Raw genomic sequence first — 24,424 nt, forward strand, 5'->3', positions numbered from 1 at the left:
CCATTCATTGTCTATGTAACAGCGACACCTGTGGCCGTTAATTCAACGAAAGTCAGCGTCGGGCTCGCGCTTTGCTCGCTATAAATAGACATGAGCATCGCTCAAAACAGTGAGGCGACACACGTCAGCTAAAACCACAATATCACTCTATATTTCACCTGCTTGGCAGTAATGTTAGCTGACAAGACGAAGGTCTCTCCATGAATCACTGCTGATCCTAGTGTTGGCTTTTCCTGCTTCAGCCTCCGGGGCTGAGGCAGCAGGGCTCCGCAGCGGGCAACGCCACCATCTCCGACCGCGGCCGGAGGAAACAGGGAAGACACCGGCACCCGGTCGGAGACGACAACATTTCTCGCTGCGTAGCCCCGTCATTTCACAAGACACGGAAAACCTCTGTTGGTCTGGAGGAGCTGCAGCAGTTATTTCTGCACAAACGTCCACTGTACATTCACTAGATATTCTCAGAGCTAAACTAACTCTTCTGCAGTGTGGAGTGAGCGCACATGCACGTGTAGAGGCGGAGCGAGACAGCGATAACGTGCGCGGTGTGTGAGTGAAGGCAAGCAGGCAGAGGAGAGGAGTCTCCGGCCACACGCGAGCACGCATGGGATCCCGATCCGGTAGATTTATACGTGTAAAAAGTTACAAGCAGTTCCTTTAATTATTTTTTTTAAAAAACGGCTCTCGGACGGGAGCCGGCTCTTATCGTTCACTTACAAGAGTCGGCTCTTTGAACCGACTCGTTTGTAACCGACACACTACAAGTGGTGAAATATGGCTGCTGTGTGTGAGTGAGTTTCTGCTGTGCTTGTTCGGGGTCTTTTAGTAGCATTCCCAAACCCCCGCTGCTGCTGTCGACCTTTGGATCCCGGGTGCTCGGGTAGTAGGCAGCTCCTCCGTCCCCGGTGACCATTGGCTGCTCTCTTCTCCTCTACTGTGTGTGTGTACAGTCGCTTCCTGCTGCAACATCGTGGCCCATAACCAGCCGTCTCTTTTTACACGCATACACGCACGTACGTTATTTGGCGTGAGTGTGCGCGATGCAGCTGGAGCCCAAAGTCCCCCCGTCAGAGTCTCTTATCGCAGTGATTGAAGATTAACGAGAGTTATCCGCGTCCACAGTAGTAGACCACAAGTTGTGTCCTGCAGGCCACCGGGAAGCCGACAGAACAGAGGCGGGCTGACAGTGTGTCGAAGGCGGACTGGAAGAAGGTGAAGTCACCGCTGCAGCTGCTGCACCGGAGCCATGACCGAGAAACGCATGTCACGGTGGTATTTCGGTGGGCTGGCGTCCTGCGGAGCCGCCTGCTGCACGCATCCTCTGGACCTGCTCAAGGTGAGCTGTCCTTAGTGTGTGTAACCCTCCGCGGTGTGTGTGGAGAGAGAGGTAGAAAGCAGGCCTGAACAGCAGGCGACAGCTGTTTCCAGCAGTAGTCCTCGCCATCACATTGCTGGGTTAGATATCTGTGTGTATGTGTGTGCAGTAGCTGCAGAGAGCTTGTAGTGTAGTGGGGCATGCCATATAGTCTGTGGTATCACATGTCTTCTGTGGCATCACTGTAATGTCTATCAGGATGTGTGCAAGGCTGGGCATAATATAGGGCACAGGTTAAATCTGGTCACCCCCCACTGACATTAATAACTGCCAATGATGTAGACAAAAATCATATAATAACTGTGCGATGAACTTAAAAGTGCACAGAAAATTATTTTTTATAGTCATGTTTTATTGAGATAAATATAATGTCAAACCTGCAGTAGGCAGCGTTCCTATTGGCTGTGCTCTGGCTGTTGGGCGGTGTTTGGTATCACAAACTTTCTAATTTTACAGCTAAACAGTACACTACAAGATGTTTCTGAAAACATTTGAGGAGAGAAATAGACATTACAGTAACAAAATATGTATTTATATTTGATCAGCGCTGCCTAGTTTGACCGTTTGATCAGAGTTTGTGAGTGATTGACAGCTGCTCAGGCTCCAGCTCAGCTCTGATTGGTTGTTTTCTGAGAGGCACATTATTTTTTTTCAGATTACCTGTCTCATGCACTGCTGTCAGGATATAGTTACCTTTTTAGAAAAACTAACTTTTTTTTAATCATATGTGCTCAAATTCTACCTACTGTTGCGCAGAGTAGTAGGCTACTGTACCTAATGTGAAAATCCATCCTCCTTTTACTTGTACCTCTCTTTTGATTGCATTGAAGACAGCAGCACGTGAGCCTCACTGCAGTCACATGGAGTGTAATTATGTAGATCAGGCCGGTAATCATCCCATTGCGGTTAAACTGTCCTCTGGAATGCTTCATTTCTGCCCTAACTTGCTTGTTAGCTGGAAATGCCATGTACAATTATACTCGCTAGTGTAAAACTGTGGAGTTAAACTTTGAATCTGGTAATCTAGTCTAATCACATATACAGCAAGATGAACAAAAGTGTGCTTCTATCTATGTTCTTTATAACCAGAGAAGAAGAGAGGCAGAATATAAACTGATTTCCAAATTAAATTCTCATTTTCAGTGTTCTGCTTTTTGTTTTTCCAGGATATAATAAAAGTGAGGTTTACCAACAAAAAACAAACAAACACGTAATGACCCGAAAATGACTAAAATATGTTCCCACCGGTATAGTGATGCAACTTTTCCAGTGTCATAAGGCCTTTATATGGGCCAGATTGAGTGCACATGATCTGGGTCAATCGATGGGGGTTCTTTAAGAAACACAAAAAACTGCGAGGTGTTTTTCATTCACTTTAGACTGAGTGTGAGACTCTTCATTAATCTGCAAAACCACTAAACTTGATACTCTCTCCCAGACACAGTGGATGTGCTTGGTGGATTCCCTGGAGTTTTAATAAAATCTTACAATCTTTTAAGGACAAATCACCGTCAACAACATCCCTGTCTGAGCAGTATAAAGAACACATTGAGAACTTTTTGTAAATATTGATGTTCTGAAGTTTGAGGACATTCCTATAATCTCATTTATTCATAATAAATGCAATCCAACTGTCAGCATCTTAAATGACAGTGGAGTGAATGTTTTCACATTCATTGGACCTTGACTCGAACTAGCCAGCTCTGGTGAATGGTCTCTATACTTGGGTGGGTAAAAAATAATTTAAAGAATTGTTAAAATAAAAAATAAAATGTTTTCATCTGTATCACTGGGGATTTTCTTTAAATCTAAGATTAATTTACAAAAAGATTTGGAATTGAGACAAGTGCGGCTTGAGCTGCAAATGTCGATTTCTTCAAGCTACTAAAAATAATTGCTGCAACAACTTGAACCCTGTTTTTTTTAACCTCAATTTGTTTACATTTTAGCAAATTGGCACCATTAAAAGTATGCAGGAATAACATGTATGAATTTTGTAAATGGGCGTAGAGAATTAGTACTTGAACCTCAAAGTCATTGTTTCCCTTCAGGTCCTTTGTGCTGGAGTACAGAGCCAGCAGAACAAAAGAATGTGTCACTATCCAAATACTCACTGCACCCTACATAATCATGTGGTTTAAAACCAATCAAGCTGCTAAAGTGGCAGTCAGGTGAGGAGTGTTACTGATGTTGGATGCAGGTGACGCCATACGTGGTCCACTATCAGGACTGGTGCTTTCATGAAAAGGTTCTCCAGCTGGTGAAAGAGAGATTGTTTCTCGACAGTTGAGAATATGTGAAAGAATGCTATAAAAACTCATTGAGAAATCCTCATTTATACACGCTAGAATTTAATTATTATTAGGGCTGTCAAAGTTAACGCGATAATAATACGTTAACGCAAATTAGTTTTAACGCCACTAATTTCTTTTAGGATGTAGCGGCTCAGTTTTAAATCTAGAGCGAAGATACTGGCAACAGATGAAACTACAGGAATCCATCTGTACCAACCATGTTATACTAGTTTGTTGCGAAAGAGATTAAATAACGCTCCAAACTTGCGCAACATTTTGACAAGGAAAAACTGGCATGGCCATTTTCAAAGTGGTCCCTTGACCTCTGACCTCAAGATATGTGAATGAAAATGGGTTCTTGCCCACTTTATGATAATCACATGCAGTTTGGGGCAAGTCATAGTCAAGTCAGCACACTGACACACTGACAGCTGTTGTTGCCTGTTGGGCTGCAGTTTGTCATGTTTTGATTTGAGCATATTTTTTATGCTAAATGCAGCCTGTGAGGGTTTCTGGACAATATGTGTCATTGTTTTGTGTTGTTAATTGTTTTCCAATAATAAATATATACATACATTTGCATAAAGCAAGCATATTTGCCGTCTCCCATGTTGATAAGAGTATTACATTATTTGACAAATCTCCCTTTAAGGTACATTTTGAACAGATAACAAATGTGCGATTAATTGCGTTTAACTATGGACAATCATGCGATTAATCACAGTTAAATATTTTAATCGATTGACAGCCCTTATTATTATGTATATGAGTGTGGGAGCCCTGTAGATAGTCAGTGAGTTCAGCTGCAACACAGTGAATGTACAAACTGTTGATACTTAGGTGTTGTGAGAACATTGTGTTGGTAATGGATAATGTCATGAATTTTAAGGACAGCTAATGTAGAAATTAGAAAGTGTGTGATGCAAACTGGAGGTAGCACTGTCTCAATCACATTTCACAGTTCACATTTGCATAACATTAAGCAAATTTCAGCTGCTGTAAATTGCACCCATATCTCTTTGCCGCAAGCTTGGTCTGCGTCTCGCAACGTTTCCCATCACTACTTGAATGATGTACAAAATGAATGGTGGTTAAACTGATCCGGTCCACAGTACATGAGACCAAGCTTTTTGTATGTTTAACACAAAAAGCTTTGGTAACTGATTTTGTTCATTTTTAATCCCGGTTTGCTCAGAATCATTCATTCGTCCGACAAAGATTCATTGATGAAACAATGAGCACACTGTCCTCCTCCAAGCTGAGCTGCTCCTGATGATGATGATGATCAAGCCGTAGATCCTTCCTCACTCATGAAGTACTTTTAAAACCAGTTTTATCCTCACAGCGTATAAAACACACACAGAGAACCCAAAGCTTGCTCTGTCAGCGGACAGCGAGGCAGATGGTGATTTAGTAACAGCTTACAAAGCTTAAAAGGTGAATGGCTTCATAATGCTGAACACTTATCACATTCCTGTTAGAGCTGAACAGCATGGCATCTAAATTTAGAAGCACTGAAAAGTAATTTAGACGAGAGAATATGTGCATGTGGTTTTCAAGAGGGAAGTAGGGCTTAATCCAGCACATGCGTCGCATGGCAAAGATTGCCAAGTCATGTTGTATTGGTTTCCTGTTCCGTGTTAACCCAGACACCCATTACACCACCAGATAGACTGCTCTATTGTCCTCAACAGGACTTGTTTGACCTCACCTAAAAAGATAATCTTTAAGCCAGACACTTGTCAACTCATGTGGGTGTAATATTTCACCACAGTGTGTGTATGTGTGTGTTCCTGTATTCATTATCTTGCTGATGGCTCAACACTTTGTGTTTATCACAGCTTCAAGGAAAATACCAGAGTTACAGCAGAGTTGCATTCATTACATCAAGATTAAATTCCCTGAAGTATTTTGATCTTTTTTTTTTTCCACAGTGTGAAACCTGGCTCAGAAATCGATTGTGTCCTGTTATCAAATGGTGCCTTCAAATGGGGTCGTGTTTACCGTGTCGGTATTCACGACCTCGTAAGTGGAAAGTTTCTGAAAGCTCAGAGTTCACGAGTTGTGGCGTGTTTGTTGACGTTGTCAGAAATTGCGGAGGCCATGGAAGTTCATTTTTCGGCGCCTAATAAATTAATATATTGTAATTTTAGTCGTAAATGAATATTTCTGAGGAAAATGTTGATATTACCAACAGCCTAATTTTCCCCCTTTGTCATTTTGCATTTGCTTTGCAAATTGTCAGCCTCTGTGGCTTCTGGAAGCCGAACGCCAAGCATATCTTGTACACGACTTCCCATGTTGTAAACACAAGCTCACAAGTTTCGTTTGAAGGCACCAAAAGACCGTTTTAGAAGTTTGTATGATTTTTGTAGTAGATATTTAGCCATGGTAGCTCCCCGGCTCTATGGATGGGAATGTCTTTAGGTCGGGCCACCACGTTTGATTGTCATAACATTTTGCAACGACATTCACGGTCCCCAGAGGATGAATCCTACTGACTTTGGTGATCCCTTAACTCTTCCTTTAGCGCCACCATGAGGTCTAAGATTTCAGTCCATCTAGTTAATTATGTCAGCATCACGCCCCCCTCGGGATGAATTGTAATAACTTTTCATGTAGCGTTTGTATTTTAGTGCTAATTAAATGGACTTGGACTTATATAGCGCTTTTCTAGTCTTCCGACCACTCAAAGCGCTTAATTAATTAGTAATCGTTAGCATGCTAAACTAACATGACTAACATCATCAGCATTGTTATTGTGAGCATGTTAGCATGCTGACGTTAGCATTTAGCCGAGCTGTTAGCACGTCCCTAGATTAACTTTATCTTTTAGAAGTAATGTGTGATGATGGTGGTGACTGTGTATATAATTAAATGGGAAAAATTTGAAGTTCATAATTGTCTAGTCCACTGAGGCATCACTTTAAGCTAGGTTTGACACTAAAATGTTTGTATCTTCACATATCTAATGACCTCTGACTCTACAAATGAGGGTAAAGTTTATGTAAATTTGATAAAGGCTTCTGATGAGACAGTACGCATTCAAGCATTGTGTTTTGAAGGCCTTCAAACTCAAATACTGATTACACACACACGCACACCGTGGTTAAGACATTTAGAAATCTTGTGTATTGCGTTATAACCGCCTGTGTTACACATTGTTCTCTTCCTCCTCTTTACTCGGTGGTCAGTATTACTCAGCTTGTGAAAACAGTTGCGTGATGTCCTCTGTGACTCTGGAGAAAGCTTTTTCAAACCTGAGAAAATAACCCTGATGATGTCATAGTGATGTCATCAGGGACCAGATCTATTTAACTGAAAGCCTGCATTGCAAACTGGACGTGCGAAGTTTTGAAAGACACGTGTGTTTACCAGACAGCAAGAATCTAATTACAGTAAACATGGTCTTGAGTTGCATTACGGGAAGTGTAGGATCCAGTGTGTTTTGAGTTTGACCCATACTAAAGACTAAGCTTTGTTTACCTTTTTCTTTACGTCGCCGGGCTTCCCCTGGTAACCCTGTGTTTAATGTCACAGAGCTATGAATTGTGGGTTATTCCCTCAAGCAAAGTCTGCATGAATGCAGAAAATGTACATAAAGGGCTCAAACAGTCTGCGAGAGAGCCCTCAAGCACTTGACTGTTTGACAGTGGGATAGCCCTAAACCCTTGCGGGCTTTGCAGGAACGTGCCTCAAAGTCTGTGATTGTGGATATTGAGTCGGGATTTCTCGCCCTCTTCTGACTAGATTTTGGCCATTGCTTTTTTGTTTTTTTTCATGTCTCTCACAAGTCTCCCAACTTTGACACATTTAGTCGCCCAAATATGTGAACTGGTGTCTATAAGTTACCCCACAAGAAAAAGTTGCTGACGTTGTTGTGTCTTTTCTGTCAAATATTTTCTTTACTATGTTACTACGGTGCCTAACCTAACGCTAATACGTGAATGTCTTTCCAGGTACACCTGCAGACACAGCAGGAGGTGAAGAAGAGGATGATGGGGATGGCCGTTCATGTGGTGAAGAGCGATGGCGTGCTGGCTCTTTACAGTGGCCTCTCTGCCTCCCTTTGTAGACAGGTATGTGTGTGTCTGTGTGCATGCCTAAGACTGTTCTTGAGCCTGTGTATGTTGTTGAGTTCAGCAGTCATTTCTCTCTCTTTTAACCTGTATCTAACCAGGTAAGTCCCACTGAGGGTGGAAACCTCTTTCGCAAGAGAGACTGGCCAAGATGGTAGCAATAAAAAGTCATAAAGATATCGATAAAATGATACTGAAATGGACAATAATACTAAAAAGGGCTAAAGGTAGGCTAAGAGCAGACACAATTACGACTCAACTGTGTAGTTTGGAGGATTTTATCAGCACTATAAGAAACAGCTTGTCACTTTTTGTCATTTCAGTTTGACCGTATTAATGTTAATGGTTGTCCAATCTTTTTAAAATAATAATAATAATAATAATTATTATTATTATTATGACAAACTTTATGCATACAACATAAGAAGAGATATGTTGGAAATTAAACTGTGTGCAAGCATTAATAAAAGGCTTTCTGAAAGGATTTAATTTATTCCACCACTTTGCTTTCTTCGAGGTACTTCTTAAAGGAAAGGGGTGCATTCGTCTCAGTTATTTCTCTAACTGAAATGAAGTTTGAGTAAAACATAATGTGTTCGCCAACTTCAGCGTGTTTTTAGTCAGAGGAAGAGCGAGAAGGATGGACGACATTACAACAGGTTTTTGGGTAACTTTTTTGTAAAGCTGGGCATGCACTGTACGATTGTAGCCCGTTTCTGGCCCGAATTTTGAGTCATTTTAGAGTTGGACCAAATTTCAGCTTCATCGGGCGATGTTTGCCATGCAGTGTGGGGGGGGGCGAGGACCGATTAACTCCTCCCGACCGGCCGTCGGACAGTCGGGTGATTTTTGGTCGGCCATCCACAGGCTCTTGCACAGTTGAAGCAGAGCCACGAGCCGATTCCCCAACGTCAGTGACTTATTTCTGCTTTTCTTACAATGAGAGCGTAGCTATCAAGATAACTATGTACAATAGATATAGTAAAACGTAGTTAGCTTACCTCCAATTCTCTCTGAAAAATGGACGAGTCACACACGTCTTCCTAGCCACCTGTGAGTCCATATACGCCGTACATACGTTTCAGCAGACATGATGGAACAGATGATCGAGCTCTTAAAACCATGGATGTATTAAAAGAACTGGATACAGCGTTGAAGGCGGGGCCCCGTTTATTACTATGAGCGTTGCTCATTGGTGCATGATGCCTAAATGGCTCGACTTCCGTCTGGAAAAGTACCCGGATCTTGGCGGAGTAGCGTCCGAAAGTTGAGTTTCGTTTAGCTCCCAATCTAGAATAGAAATATAAAACATAGAGAAATCACAAGAAAATATAAATAAGAAATATGTATAACAACAATGCAAATATTAATGCTGAAAAATAGAATCTACGATTTAAGTGTCTAAAAATGCAAGACTAGTAAATATAGATAAGAATATTAGTTGAAATGTTCTTTATAAATAAACCAGATTATTTTTAAGTCAGTATTGCACAGTTGAAGATATGATAAATTGTGGGGTTATAGCTGCTGATAGGGGTAAAAAATGATATATACATCTTGTATACACGTGTATATAACACTATATAACACTTTACAATCAAATGAACATGTCTACCGTTTTCTAGACTAGACATTTGATCCTAAGTACAATGTATTTACTTTAAGTTGTTAACGTCTGTATGACAATAAAGTAGAATAAATTAAATGTGTATTTTAGTTTGAGCAGTTTACGAGTAAATGTTTGAACCGGTAGTCGCACGGAACTGACATTGGAGCGTCTTCCATGACAAACACAAAACGGCGATGCACGTCATCATTAAGGGCGGCTGGTTAAGTCGGCATCGATGCAGGCTCGCTGTTGGAGGGTTTTATAAAACACTTCCACTCCCCAGTGATTGGTTTGGGATGGCACTTAATATGGTGGACCTTCCACACGTACGCACAAACAGAGTGGAAGTAGGTACGGAGAGGGTGTAGGGGGTGGTTTGGAATTGGGCCCTTGTTTAGGTTAGATTGGTTGTGTTGCCAAAGGCTCCTTCTAGTGGTTGAAAAAAGAAAATGTTAAATAGTGAGGAGAGTATAGGACACTCATTCTCCTCTCCTCTCCTCTCCTCTCCTTTCCTCTCCTCTCCTCTCCTCTCCTCTCCTCTCCTCTCCTCTCCTCTCCTCTCTTCTCTCTCCTCTCCTCACCTCTCAGATGTCCTATTCCCTCACCAGATTTGCCATCTATGAGACCGTGAGGGACATGATGGGCACCACGAGCCAGGGCCCCATGCCCTTTTACCAGAAGATCCTGCTGGGAGCCTTCGGAGGTGGGAACACACACACACACACACACACACACACACACACACACACATGCAGTGTTACCCATGCAAGATTGTGTGCCAACAAGATTTCTCTACCAACAGGTTTCACTGGTGGATTTGTTGGCACGCCGGCAGACTTGGTGAATGTCAGGTAACCATGACAATTCAAATTCTCATTAATATATGTACACAATTTTAATTATTCTAAACAAGCAAACCAATCTTTTCTTGCTTCTAGGATGCAGAATGACATGAAACTACCACCAGAACTGAGGAGAAAGTGAGTGTTGTAACTCACTGTAGTTAAAAATGTTCAGTTTAGACGTTCTAAATCTCTTATTGTATTTAACCCTGAACGTTTTTTCTTTAAGCTACAAGCACGCCATCGACGGGCTCTTCCGAGTCTTCAGAGAAGGTAAAGCCCAAGCAAGGTAGTGTGTGTGTTCATGTAAAGCACACAGTGGCCTCATGTCTGACCTCTGACCTGTGTCCTGTCCCACAGAGGGCGTGAGGAGACTGTACTCAGGAGCCACCATGGCCTCCAGCAGAGGAGCGGTGGTCACTGTGGGACAGGCAAGTCACAGATAAAGAATGTGTAACTTTTAAAACATCCTTTTAAATGTCTTAAGGTGAAAACACCCCAGGGATTCTTAAGCCAGTGATGTACTCTAATCCACCTGGGCTAATACAATCACAATTTAGATCAGTTTTTTCTCTTCAATACATTAAGAAGATATTTGTTAAATAGCATGTCAAATTCTGAATCCATCTGTAAGCCCTTTTTAATAATATAATGGAATAAAATTTAGTTAAATTAAAGGTACATTAATTCATCAATGCTGAATCGATTTCCTAGATGAATACGCTGCTTCTTCTGATGGTTCCATTTAAACAATGCGTAATAAATTATGCATTAATGCATATAACCTCAGCCTCACTTAACTGCGTAGGCAAGCATATCCAGAGGACGTTTGCTTCCGCTTGTAGCATCGATACCACTGTTCACATTCAATTAGTCCAAAAATGCATTTACTATATGGATTAAATGTAGAGTAGTGTATAGAATTAGCACAACACTGGGCATGCTCTAAGTATACTACAGTATGAGTAGATTGTTGAAGGCTGCCTGCAGCTAAACGTATAACAGCATTTCCACTCATTATCTTTAAGGAGTCTCCCATGATTCCACTTAGTCTCATCTGCTTCTGCAGCCTAATGTCCACGTGTCCTTGGGCAAGATCCTGAACCTCAAATTGCTGAGTGTGCATGTGAATGTTTACCGCTGCTGAAGAACAGGATATGAATGTGTGTGTGTGAATGCTGACTTGTGTTGTAAAAGCACTTTGAGTAGTCGCTAAGACTAGAAAAGCACTATATAAAAGCCATCCATTTACCACCCCCATAGGTAACAATACACCTATAACAATAAACACAATAATAGTCAATCAGTGCTAACGTACATTTTATCACTTCTATGAATAATTACAATTCCCCCTCTCTGAGGATAAATGTGGGGTGAAAAATGTACGAAAATATTTGCCACGGTTAGACGAAGGGTCAGAGGAGGGTCCATACTTAATATTACGGGGGGGCACCCCCACTAGATCCACCCCTGCTTCTTCAAATGCCAGGACATGCAGCTGCCCATCAAAATATTTCTGGCCTGCATAATACCCAGGATCCTCGAGGTAGTTCTAGAAAAATTAGACAATTTCTGTCCGTCTCATTTGGGTTTTTTTTATTTGTTTTTCTGGTATAAACCACTGGGGGGCGCCAAAGTCAGACATTTACAAAAAGTGATTTAAAATTGACATGTTTAGATAGATAGATAGATAGATAGATAGATAGATGGATGGATGGATGGATGGATGGATGGATGGATGGATAGATAGATGGATAGATAGATCTTATATCTATTTGTGAACCACATAAAGGTCAACCCACTTGATGTACTTAAAATGATCTCATTCCATCCTGTGACCCCAGGCTTTTCTCTTATTTTTCCCACCTTTAGTTGGCGTGCTACGACCAGGCCAAGCAGTTCGTGCTGGGAACAGGCATGATGGGAGATAACATACTCACACACTTTCTCTCCAGCTTCATCGCTGTGAGTATCAGGTTTTTATTTGTGCGCCCTGAAAGCCGGATTGAGTCAGCGTGACGTTTGCAGGGCTCTTTAGTGAACTGATGGTGTGTTTCCTCTGCAGGGAGGCTGTGCTACATTCTTGTGTCAACCTCTGGATGTGATGAAGACGAGGCTGATGAGCTCAAAGGGAGAGTACACAGTGAGTGGATCCCTCTTCATCGTCTCCTCTAATAGTTTCGTTCCTCTGTTACGTTTGTCCATCTTCTTCATTCCTCAGTGTTCAGTCTAATCCAGCATGTCTCTCTCTCTCTTTAGGGGGTGGCGCATTGCTTACGAGAAACTGCCAAGCTTGGTCCTCTGGCATTTTATAAGGTAAAATAACAGTCCTACATATTATACATTAACACCACTGTGGTTATTTAGTGCCACTTTTAATCAGAGGTTAAAAAAACAAGGGCAAAACATTGTATTAGAGTACTACAAATAAATCTTACAGAATTGAATTGTGCTCAGAGTACAAAAGTATTATCATCAAATTCAATTCAATTCAATTTATTTTTGTATAGCGTGAAATCACAACAGAAGTTATCTCAAGACGCTTTATATATAGAGCAGATCTTAGACCGTACACCAAATAGATACTTAAAGCACCAAAATTATGCAGGATGGTCCATTTCATAATAATATATGTATACACCGATCAGCCGTAACATTAGGACAGCATGGGCACCCTCACCGGTCTGCGGCTACGCAGCCCCATACGCAACAAACTGCTCATCACTGTGTCTTCTGACACCTTTCTATCAGAACCAGCATTAATTTTTTTAGCAATTTGAGCTACAGTAGCTCTTCTATTGGATCAGACAACACGGGTCCGGCCTTCGCTCCACACATGCATCAATGAGCCTTGGGTTTGACCCTGTCGCCGGTTCTCCGGTGTCCTTCCTTGGACCACTTTTGGTAGGTCCTGACCACTGCAGACCGGGAACATCCCACAAGAGCTGCAGTTCGGGAGAAGCTCTGACCCAGTCGTCTAGCCATCACAGTTTTGCCCTTGTCAAAGTCGCTCATATCCTTACGCTGGCCCATTTTTTCTGCTTCCAACACAAAGTTCGAAGTTCAAAATGTTCACTTGCTGTCTAATATATCCCCCCCACTGCCAGGTGCCATTGTAACGGGATGATCCATGTTATTCACTTCACCTGTCATTGCTCTTAATGTTATGGCTGATCAGTGTATATCATCAGATTATAAATATTGATGCATTAATGTGTTCATTACATTAGTGTTGCAGCTGGTAAAGGTGGAGCACATTTTAACTACTTTATATACCTAATAGGCTACATCATAGTTTATTTATATTTTGTATTTTAAGAATCTGAATCTGCAAAGTAACTACTGTAGTAGCCTAACTAATATTGTCAAATAAATGTAGTGAAGTAACTCAGCCTTCTCGGTCAATATAGCACACACTGAGGAATTTATTGCTTCAGTTGACTACATTTACCATCAACACTGATTGGACGTCCACATAAATAAATCTGTCAAATCACTTCAATATGATTTTTTGAAAGCAAAAGTTGAACTTAATTTTTACAAAAATTAAAAGCATGCTGGCTGCATGTCAAGTGTGATAAATTACCTTCTTTTTATCTGTTTTTTATAATAAAGTACAATTCAGCACATCAGCTTTAAATTGATAGATGCAATGGGAGAAAAACTACAAATAGTAATATACCGCCAATTTTTGTTGCAGGGTCTCGTCCCCGCAGGGATCCGCTTGATTCCTCACACGGTGCTCACCTTCATCTTCCTCGAGCAGCTCAAGCAGAACTTCGGCATTGTCATCATCTCCTGAGCACGCTCCGTGGCCAGCCGCTTTTCACCCCCCCCCCCTGTCACCGACACTGCCACACAGCACCCTGTCACCGCTCTACTCTTGGCATTTAGAAAGGAAGAAGGGGAGTCATGTACAGTTTATTATGGGCTTGTGCATGTTTTCCTTCTCCTTTTGCTCTACCTCTATCTCGCGGCTAGTTAGGACTTTGATTATTAAGAGCACCACCTTCTAGAAGAACATGATAAGTGTACAGGTGCTTCAAATGGTTATTTTTAGAATGAGCTGCCAAATTTAGAGAGCAGATTAGTATTGGCTCTAGCAGACGTTTAATGTAGTCGTCCAGTGAAATTTCAGGTGGGATTAGTTACGTGAGACTTATTGTGATTAAGTGTTAATTCTTGAGTTAAGGAACAATTCATCTGTCACGTTGACAGACAAACTAAATGATGACTAACTAATTCCAGATCCGATTTTGTGATTTATGTGTTAATTTCAGCAATACTTAAGTTCACCAGTGGCGTCCAGCGCCTTCAGAGCTCACACACCAGTGTGGCTTAAAAAGTTAGTGCCAGGAATGTGTTTCCACACGTTGCAGCACGTCATTGGTGTCATATTAGGTCAGGACAGAGTTTGTGATGTAGCAGAAATACAAAAATGCAAACAAACACAGTGTAGCCTTGTCATCAGTGCCATTTTTTCCAATCTATACTATTACCCAGAAGCCATTACTAAAACGTGACTTAACAAACTGTTATGTGATTAACATAGTAACCATTCCCAACAGCGGTGATCAAATGTGATGCACCCTGAATTTAAAGGGACTGTTTGTAACTTTTTAAGCGTATAAATGTACCGGGTCAGGACACATGCGTGCTCACATATGCGCGTTCGCGTGTGGCCGCTGCCTCTGCTCCTCTGCCTGCTTGCCTTCACTCAGACAGAGCGCGCGTTCTCGTTCAGCTCGCTCCACCTCTAGACGTGAACGCGCGCTCACTACACACTGCAGAAGAGTTAGTTTAGCTCTGAGAATATCTAGTGAATGTTTAGTGGACGTTTGTGCAGAAATAAATGCTGCAGCTCCTCCAGACCAACAGAGGTTTCCCGTGTCTTGTGAAGTGACGGGGCTCCGCAGCGAGAAACGTTGTCGTCTTGTTCATGTCTATGTAGAGCGAGCAAGCGCGATCCCGACGCTGACTTTCGTTGACTTAACGGCCACAGGTGTCGCTGTTAACAAGCATTTCTGAAAGTAACAAATAGTCCCTTTAACATTTTTTTTTTTTTTTTTTTGCTTTTTCTTCACTAAATTAATTTAGTTTTATAAGTGGAAATCAACTACTAAGCGAGCAGGTTAACATGTCTTTAACTCTGACCCGATTCTCCTTTACTTCATTCCTCCATCATCGTTTCACTCTCCAATCTTTTTGGAGAAGAGGACCAAGTTTGTCTCGTGTTTTTAAGTAAGGAGGGAGTTTGTGGGGAAACTGTGAAGCAGAGAGAGCAGACTGGTGAAGGTCTCTCTTTCCAGTCCCAGTGATATTCTGTATGACCACTTGATCTCTTAAAAGTTTGAATAGAGATGCCTGTAGAGGACTGCTGGTACATGTACGTTTCCATCCGTAACGTTTCGCTTAGCTGAAAGCATGTCAGACCTTGACTCAGGATGCTACTCCGTTTTATGAGGCACTTTATTAAAATCCCTGGACTCGTGCTGACTAACCTGCTGAATACTGTAACATGATCTAAAAGTGAATAATGTGTTTTGAATTTAAAATGTCAATGGTTCCAGTCTGTGATTTTTTTTTTTTTTTTACATGTTGCGTGCCAGTTATTGTCCGATGAGAACTTGTGGTTAGTACAGTGGTTCAGTGATGTAATGCGTCCTCTGTGCTGCTGTGCCTGCTCTGTTGACAGAGACCTTGTCAAGTCCTGTTGCCTTACAGTGTGTGTCCTCCGGAGGGCAGTATAGTTACGTGTGAATGATATCGATGCCAACGACCTGAACGATCCTCTCTTGGGCATCATGTAAAGCCTTGCAGCCTCACATAATGACTTTGAACCTGCATGTTGTTAAGCTCAAGCGTCCCTCAACAGTGTGAGGTACTGTAGATCAGCCATAGTAAGTAATGCTAACCCCAGCTTTATTCATATGCACAGAAATGAAACTGGAGGGACCCACAGTTCTGGGTATTGTGACATTATATTTTGTTAGATTACTAACTGATGATTTTGGAATTAAAATACTAATGAAAAAATGTGTTTCTGTGTTGTTTCAACGTCTTTATTTTGGTAGTAAATCAGATTGCTGCAAATCACACCACATTTTTCTAAATGTTATTTTTGTCATTTCATAAATCAGCTGCACAGACCCTGTGATCAGTGTTAAATCCATTTCATACACGCAAACAGGGCGATCTTTGTGTTTTCTGCTGCCACAGGCTCATAGTAGCCTACAGTGATGCTGGCTGTGACTGAGTTAAGTCAGAGAGAGTTCAGAGAGGAGACGGCGCACTGAGAGTCAGTTTCCTTTATCTGTGTCATGTGGGTTTCGCTACTACCGTGCCCTTTTAGGAGACAAGCAGCAGGTCCTGAGTCTTATTAACTTCTCAATGGGAGAAGTGAATGTGAACACAGATTATGACTGATTCTTTCTCCCCATAGTCACCAAAGTAAATATTGGACCCATTATTTTACAAGTCACATCTTCTGAACATTCTGACACTAAAATTGCATTTTTCAGATGGACAAATCAGGAGAAAATTAACTTAGACACTTTTTCCTTAGCGATTCTTAAACAGGTATAACGTTAATATAAAACGTGAGACTTGGATTTTGGTCTTGTTATTAGTACAGCCAGTCACACAGCAGCTCTTTGTATGTCGGGCAGGTGAACATTAACATTAGACCTCTGACGGCTCTCTATTAAATAGTGTGTTGCTGGTGGCTAACAGTTCAGTCAGAAACGTAATGCCAAAAGTCAATGCAATATTGCAGATATGTCCGATTCAAATTTAAATGAACCTTAGCCAGTGAAAACGTCCGTGGCCGCTTGTTGTTGTGACCGCGGACTACCAGACGTCTTCGCTTCAAAATGTAAAGTTACAACAACTTAGAGCCGTAACGAAGCCTTGCATCCGTTGCACAGAAACCCATATATAGAGCATCTTTAAGCTTCACCATCAGGGATTTGCCCTCATCCGAACAAGGACATATTTTACTGTTAGCTCCGCTGGTCTTTTGCACCAGCCCACAGACCTAAGATCAGTTCTTATTAGGCAGAATTACGGCCTCCCAGCCTGCACCGCGTGACAGGACCATCCACGGTTAAGTGGCGATATTCAGCTGTAATGATGAATGGTGACGGTGTGACTCTGTTCCTCCTCTTAGATGAACATTGCTGTCCGCTGCTTTATTAAAACTATCCATCACATGCAAAACATTAGTGACTGTGAGCACTCACCTCTATACCATCACATGCATCTCATGCATGTGTGATCCTTATCTGCATGGACTGCTTTTTTTTGCACAGCAGAGGCATATGCTGCCTGTGTGTGCAGTGAAAAGGAGAATCGGGCGGTTGTCCTATACGTATTGTGATGTTCTTATTTCAGAAATGTGCTTTGATTTTAGCAAGCAATTCAGCCTCCATGTCTATAAATATCTGAAGCTTTCAGAAACTGAAATTACTATCATTGCGCATGCAAGCAAGAAGAATTTAAGTGTACATATATACTGTATCATGCTCATGTTCAGGTTCATACTTGTATTTTGGATTTCTACTAGAACATGTCTACATGCTTTAATGCTCAAAAAACACATTATTTTCCTCATATTGAGAAGGAAAATACCGTAATGTATAGATAATGTTCTGTCTGAACCTGTATTCACCCTCTGTCTGAAATGCTCCGTTTTAGCACCTGTCTCTTTAAGACCCCCTCCTGAAAAAGCCCAGTCTGCTCTGAAAATATGGTGCACCTTTGCAAAGGTAGTTCTCAAGCTGAGGGCGATATATTCTAATAAGGCTGCATATGACATAGGCAGGTAACAAAAAAAAAACTGTCACAGTTTGTGGGTTGGTAGGCACTCCAGATACCCAAATGTATGTGCACAACAGCTGAAAAAGTGAGTTTTTCATGATATGTCCCCTTTAAAGATTCCAATTTTTGAGCGATCTCGGCTTCAGTTCATTCGTCTTAAAACAAAAACAGATATTAACGTGTTGTACAGGACAATAAATATTGTCAGTAACATTCAGAGATTCAGAAACGATATGTAAATGTAAAACGGTCCAGCAGCTTCTGTGATATATCGACCGCTGCGCTGAAAAATGTCTTAGATTTCTTCCTCTCAGGATGACAACTGAGAGCTGTTGCTTTTAGGCTGAGAAAAGGGAATTCTTTTGTTCCTGCATCTATTTTAAGGGACAACAAAATACTATTACCAGTATCAAATCACACAACAACAAAGAGATGGTGCAGGAGCGACAATTTTCATATTAAAGAGGCCTGTTTTTGTTAAATGAGAAACAAACACATATAGAGATGATGCTATTCAGCTGAATTAAGGAAGGTTAGAAAAGAATGCTTCTCATTGAATTTGTTCAGGTCAAGGATGTTATACTTGGCAGGTATCCGAAAACATAGTTTGTTCATAAGACTGATTCTTCCATTTGTATTCTCTGCTACACGTTCTGCCTAAGAGGACGTCGCATCTCCAACTATAATATATAATTCCTGTTCTTAAACATCATCCGACCGTCAACCTTCAACGAGACACTGAGAAAGAGGAGTGAAAAGAAGAGGAAAAAAAACATCAACTCTCCCTTTTATAACAACTCTTCACTAGAAGGAAGATTGGTTTCATTCAAGGACACGCAATTTCTCCTCAAGGTTTGGACTTCAGCATGTTTATGTGAGTGGGTGTGAAAATGTGAAAGCTGGTGAGAGCAGTTGTGAAGGTGTTTTTAAAGTTTTTAAAGTAACCTAACTCCTATATCTTTAGCATAAAATAACACAAAACATACAATACTGAACAAGATGATACCAAATATGCGTGGCAGAAATGAAGCATTGCATCATTAGCTCAGGAGGAGCAGTGAAGTCAGGCTTGTATTGGCTGATCGACACCAGCTGTTTCCAATATGCTTCACAGTCATTGGCTCATTCACAGCTGTGAGGCTAGCTTCATTATATCTGCTGACATCGACATGTTAGCATTGAGTATTCAGCACTCAGATTACAACACACACAGAGGAAGAGCAACTTCATTCTCTGCTCAGGTAGACATTACTCCTCTATAGCTTTACATAGCAAATAATTGTTTGCTGCTAATGCTCTGAATTTTGAATTTAGCACCTTTAAAGCAATGCACTGTAACTGCCTGTAAAAATCACGTGCCCCTTTGTCCTCCGGTGCTCCTAATTGCATCTGCACGATGTGTTGAGGAAATACCAAGCACCGTCCACCAGCCGGAGCACAGCCAATAGGAACGATCTCTCTCTCTGAAAAGACCTGTGATTGGCTAAAGTCTCCCGTCATTGGCTAGATTTTTTAAAGCCTGAAAACAGAGCCATGATGAGGTGCAGAAGTCTAGTTTTCTCTCAGAACACTTGAATTACAATATGCTGAAAGGTTATTATGAAATGTTTGCCCAATGATGCCAAAAATATTCTGCCTACTGCAGGTTTAAAATCTACATTTTTGAATTACACTTTTCACTTACATTTGAACTTCCTTCCATTTATTTCTGTTTTATCTTTTATTTTATTTCTTTTTTAAAAGTTTTTATCCTTTTAATTTGGGTTGTAAATCATCTAGTTGTCTTTGTATATAAAATGTGCTATATACATAAATTAAAAAAACAACAACATTTCAGTGATACCCTCAGCAAGGAGACAGTTGTTATTGAACACTATATTGGATATTATGTTTAGTGTGGCTCCATATATGACTTCCAGCAGATTATTTTAGTTCATCAAATGGAATAAATCAATGTCCCCTTTCATCTGTCATTCTCTCTCATTCTCTTTCACTCAGCCACCCCCACACTCCCACAGATACGTATCACACATGTATCTCAAAGACACTTGTGAAGACGGGCAGAGTTCAGTACCTAATGTCACTTAACATGCTGCTCTCATTAATCTGGTCACAAGGTCATGACTTCCCGACCACAAAGAGTGTGCAGGCATAAGTGATCAATAGATTACATGACAGAGATGTTACAGCTCTTCGGTCAGATGTCCTTTCACATCAGTAAGATGGTTGATGAGGATGCTTTGCACATGCTGGCGAGGAGAGACATCAGTCACAAGGAAATCAGCCAGTTGGAAGCAACCAGGTCCCTGCAGCTCGCTCAGAGCATTGTTGATGTAAGACTCAAACTATAATTCATTCTTAATCCTAGCTATTAAGTGGTTCTTTTATTCACCTTACTTTATAACCGTTTTTATTGAATTTAGCTTTATGTTGGTTTAATGTTTTATTTTATAGTAATTGATTTCCTGTGTTCTGTAGGCTAATATGCATTGCTGTAGCGTAAGGATGGAAGCACTGTAATTTCCATAATTTTATGGATGACTAAATTCAACTGTAAATCTTGAACCTTAACAGTTTGCTATTGGTCAACAGAGTAGATCTGCTAAAGTGCACCAAGTTGAACTTGATATGAAAGCTTCGCACGGGTTTATTTTGCATTTTTTTTGCCAGTATGAACACTGTATAGCCCTTATTTAAATCATTAGGTCCTTATAGCTGCATCCAGAGTTATTTCCCTTCCTCTGTTCATGTCAATGAGACCCAGACAGAGGGCTGGGAGGCGGAGTTAGAAAGCTGTGACGATAGCGTGACGGCTTCGACCCCGTGACCGAGCCATGTGACCTAGCGGACGCTACTGCGCCTGCTTCATGGGCCCAATGGATGCAGTAGCTCGCTGGAAGATCCGGATACTTTTCCAGTCGGAAGTCGAGCCATTTTGGCTTCATGCACCACTGAGCAACTTTCATAGGAATGAACGGGGCCCCGCCTCCAACGCTGTATCCAGTTCTCTTAATACATCCATGACTCACAGCTGTCAAGCTAGCAGCTTGTGGAAGACTCCGGTGACGCGCAATGAGTGCACAGGCAGAGTGTGTGCAGGTAGGTAGGTAGGTAGGTAGGTATAGGTAGGTCGAATCATTTCATTCGGGCCAAATTAAATGATTGGACAGTTTATTACAGTCCTGCGATAGCCACAGATATCGGATATTTGTTTCTCTTTTTTTGTCAGAGCTTTTGATTTATTGGTTACTGTCGGGATGTAATGAGAATTTCAACAAATGTTTTTGAACAGCACTACCAACCCTACCTTTTAACACAGAAAGAACACTACAAGAACTTCTACAGTATACAGAGCCAATTCAATCAGGTCTTGTTAGAACAGTCCTGATCCTTTAACAGCATGGCAGTGTGTACAGTAGGAATTAGTTTCAAGAATACACAGTGTCAGCTTAAACCGTCTTTGTAGTTGAGCTAACAATTAATTGACTTTCAAAGTTCATTCTTGACCTGGGAAACAGCAGTTGACAAAATGCTCTCGCCTCAAGGTCCATTTAGCAGCTGTTCTGCAGCTTTCAATCATATCACATGATGTTCATAAGCAGACAGTGTTTGCTCAGTTATCATGAAAATATACTGTGCATTTTCTTTTTTTTTATCTTTTGAGAGGACTTTATGTTGCAACAAATTTAAATTTAAACATCTACAATTTTATTGCAACTGAAGAACAAAACAGCTACTAAATGGACCTAGAGGTGAGACTGTTTTGTCAAATGTTAACAATGGCTCTCCAGATGGCAATGTCTGTAGGTTTGTCTGTCTGTCGGTCGGTCATTTTGTAGAAATTCATGAGAGAGTCAGAGTATGATCCATAAAGACTTTTGTGATTCTTTGATATTTCATCTAGTGCCTTTATCAGGTCCAAATTTCAATCTGTCCAATACTTTGATTTGTGACCAGATACCTGCATAACGAATGACATTCCCATCAGCCTCAGCTGTACTTTGTGTTTAATTCTAATTAGCAGTGCTAGCATGCTAACACGCTTAACTATGGTGACTATGTACCTTCCATAGATATATAAAGAGAACTGGATACAGCGTTGGAGGCGGGGCCCCATTCATTCCTATGAAAGTTGCTCAGTGGCGCATGAAGCCAAATGGCTCGACTTCCGACTGGAAAAGTACCCCGATCTTCCAGCGATCTTCCGCATCCATTGGGCCCATGGAGCAGGCCCATGGAGCAGGCGCAGTAGCGTCCGCTCGGTCACATGGCTCGGTCACGACCTCACAACGGTGACAATGTCGTCACGGCTTGCTAACTCCGCCCTCGCTCCAGCCTCAGTCTGGGTCTTATTCACATGAACGGATGAAGGAAAATAACTCTGGATTCAGCTATTAGTGCATTTTACAACTTTTAGGACCTAATGATTTAAATAAAGACTATTCAAGTGTTTATACTGGGTAGTTGATTTACCTCAAAAAATTATCCGCTGAGTTACAGACGTCTCTTTCCCAATGTAAGTCTATGTGAAAAAGTCTTTTTGGGCCCGATGGCATCACGTGACGGACACTGAACTTGTAGTACCGCCGTTTGGCCACTACTAAAATTGGGATCAACAACCGGTGCTCTTCTTGGGGGCTGGGTACCTTCTAAATGTCAGCACGATAGCATGCTGGCATTAGCATTTAGAAATACAAAATACCAGACACAAACACAACTGGAATGGGGGTGTATCAGAGGTTTTTATTGTGAGAAAAGAGTGTGAGAAAGGTCCCAGAGGGCAGTGAGTTGTTTCTCTCTCTCTCTCTCTGTCCCTCTCTCTCTCTCTCACACACACACACACAAATCAGAACATATACTTCACCTCACACTTTCATGATGTCATCACAACCAATAAGACTGATGCTTCTGCCAAAGAACAGTGTTATAAATTGGGTGTACAGCAGGGAAAAATATTTCCCTCTGACACACTCGCATTACATTTCTGCTGGGAGGAATATGTGAATGATCATAAGTCACCCTCTGACTGACTGTGGGACAAACAGGGGGGAGCTGCAGATGTTTGTCGGCGTTGTGTGTGTGTGTGTGCGTGTGTGCGTGTGTGTGTGTGTGTGTGTGTGTGTGTGTGTGCGTGTGTGTGCAGACAGGCAGGGTGTGTGGATCAGAATGGGTTCTCCTCTGATCAGCAGTGTTAAGATAATTGTCAGGCTTTGTGGTTTATGACCCGGGAGGTAATCCATCTTGACCCGCAGCTTCACCGATTGCTCTCCTGTCACCAAATCAAAAACATCTGACAAGGGGCTTAGAGACACATAGTCCCTGTGTGGTGTAATTACCTCTTTCCTCTTGTGCAACACATATAACTCAGCGTGTGTGTTTGTGGTGAATTAGCATGTGTCTGTTGTCGGTGTGGGTGAGCGAGAGTGTCAGGAAGGATTAGAGGGATTGGGAGGAAAGACGAATAAAGCAAATTTATGTCTTTGTGGGCGTGTTATATATATGTGCACACATGTCTGCAGCTGTGTGAAAGGATATCTGGGCCTGATCTATGAGTGCAAGCTGACTTCAATTAGGTTTCCGTCTTAAGTGGAATTGAAGTGATGTGTGTCTGTGAAATGTCCATCAATAACTTCATGATGTTGCTTCTCTGCTTTCCTTTTTTCCCCTTCCTGCTCTGTTTTACTCTACATTTTCTTTGTCTTTACATTCCCACATGTGGTTCACGATAATTAACTTTGTATTGTCTGTGTGTGACAGTAATGCAAGGTGTGTTTGGGGAAATGTGGATTTGCAGATTATTGCTGTCTCACAGGGCATTAAAGCAATACAGGAAAAAGCTATTAAAACCACACTTCTAAGAAATGTGAGGGAATATACGCCAGCTGGAAAAGAAAGACAAGCACAGAACATTCGCATTTATGCATATAATGAATCCCACACATGTCTGTTTTGTTTCACATTCAGCTGCTTTACATTCAAGGCAAAAAAATAATTTATTGGAACTGAAAAAATGCATGATAACAGCCTGAAACTATGGCTTAAAAACACCATTTGACTTCCCTATAGGGGAGTGCTTGGATGTATGAGGTATGATCTTTTTCAAGTTTTACTATAAGGAATATTTATTTATATATCCAGAAAAGGGGCTTTGCAGATAACAGGTGCTTTTGAATCCTATTTTTCTGTTGCTCGCTCACTCCCGCTCCTGTGACCACATCCAGTGGTGCAGCACATACATCTGGGCTCTGTACATGTGCAGCCTCAATGGGCCCCCTACACCTTTATACTGCATCCATTGTCAAGCATGCACAAATAATTGAAACAACAAGTAAACACATGCATCTGTTGTGGTTATTAGGGTAATCAGTAATGAGGTGTTTATAACGCATTTAAGAAGGTCCGCACAA

General features: G+C 41.4%; 1 protein-coding gene across 1 annotated transcript; it reads left to right on the forward strand.

The window, feature by feature from the left end:
* Positions 1–760: 760 nt before the first annotated feature.
* slc25a10b (solute carrier family 25 member 10b) lies at positions 761–15,765 on the forward strand. Its single transcript, XM_074631160.1, has 11 exons — positions 761–1,336; positions 7,629–7,748; positions 9,946–10,060; positions 10,160–10,208; positions 10,296–10,337; positions 10,429–10,472; positions 10,560–10,630; positions 12,072–12,164; positions 12,265–12,342; positions 12,459–12,515; positions 13,900–15,765. Exons 1-11 carry the CDS (start codon positions 1,247–1,249, stop codon positions 13,999–14,001), a joined length of 861 nt encoding a protein of 286 aa, XP_074487261.1. The 5' UTR covers positions 761–1,246; the 3' UTR covers positions 14,002–15,765.
* The last annotated feature ends 8,659 nt before the right edge of the window (positions 15,766–24,424 follow it).

Source organism: Sebastes fasciatus, chromosome 3 (genome assembly GCF_043250625.1).
Source record: "Sebastes fasciatus isolate fSebFas1 chromosome 3, fSebFas1.pri, whole genome shotgun sequence".
Taxonomy (NCBI): Eukaryota; Metazoa; Chordata; class Actinopteri; order Perciformes; family Sebastidae; genus Sebastes; species Sebastes fasciatus.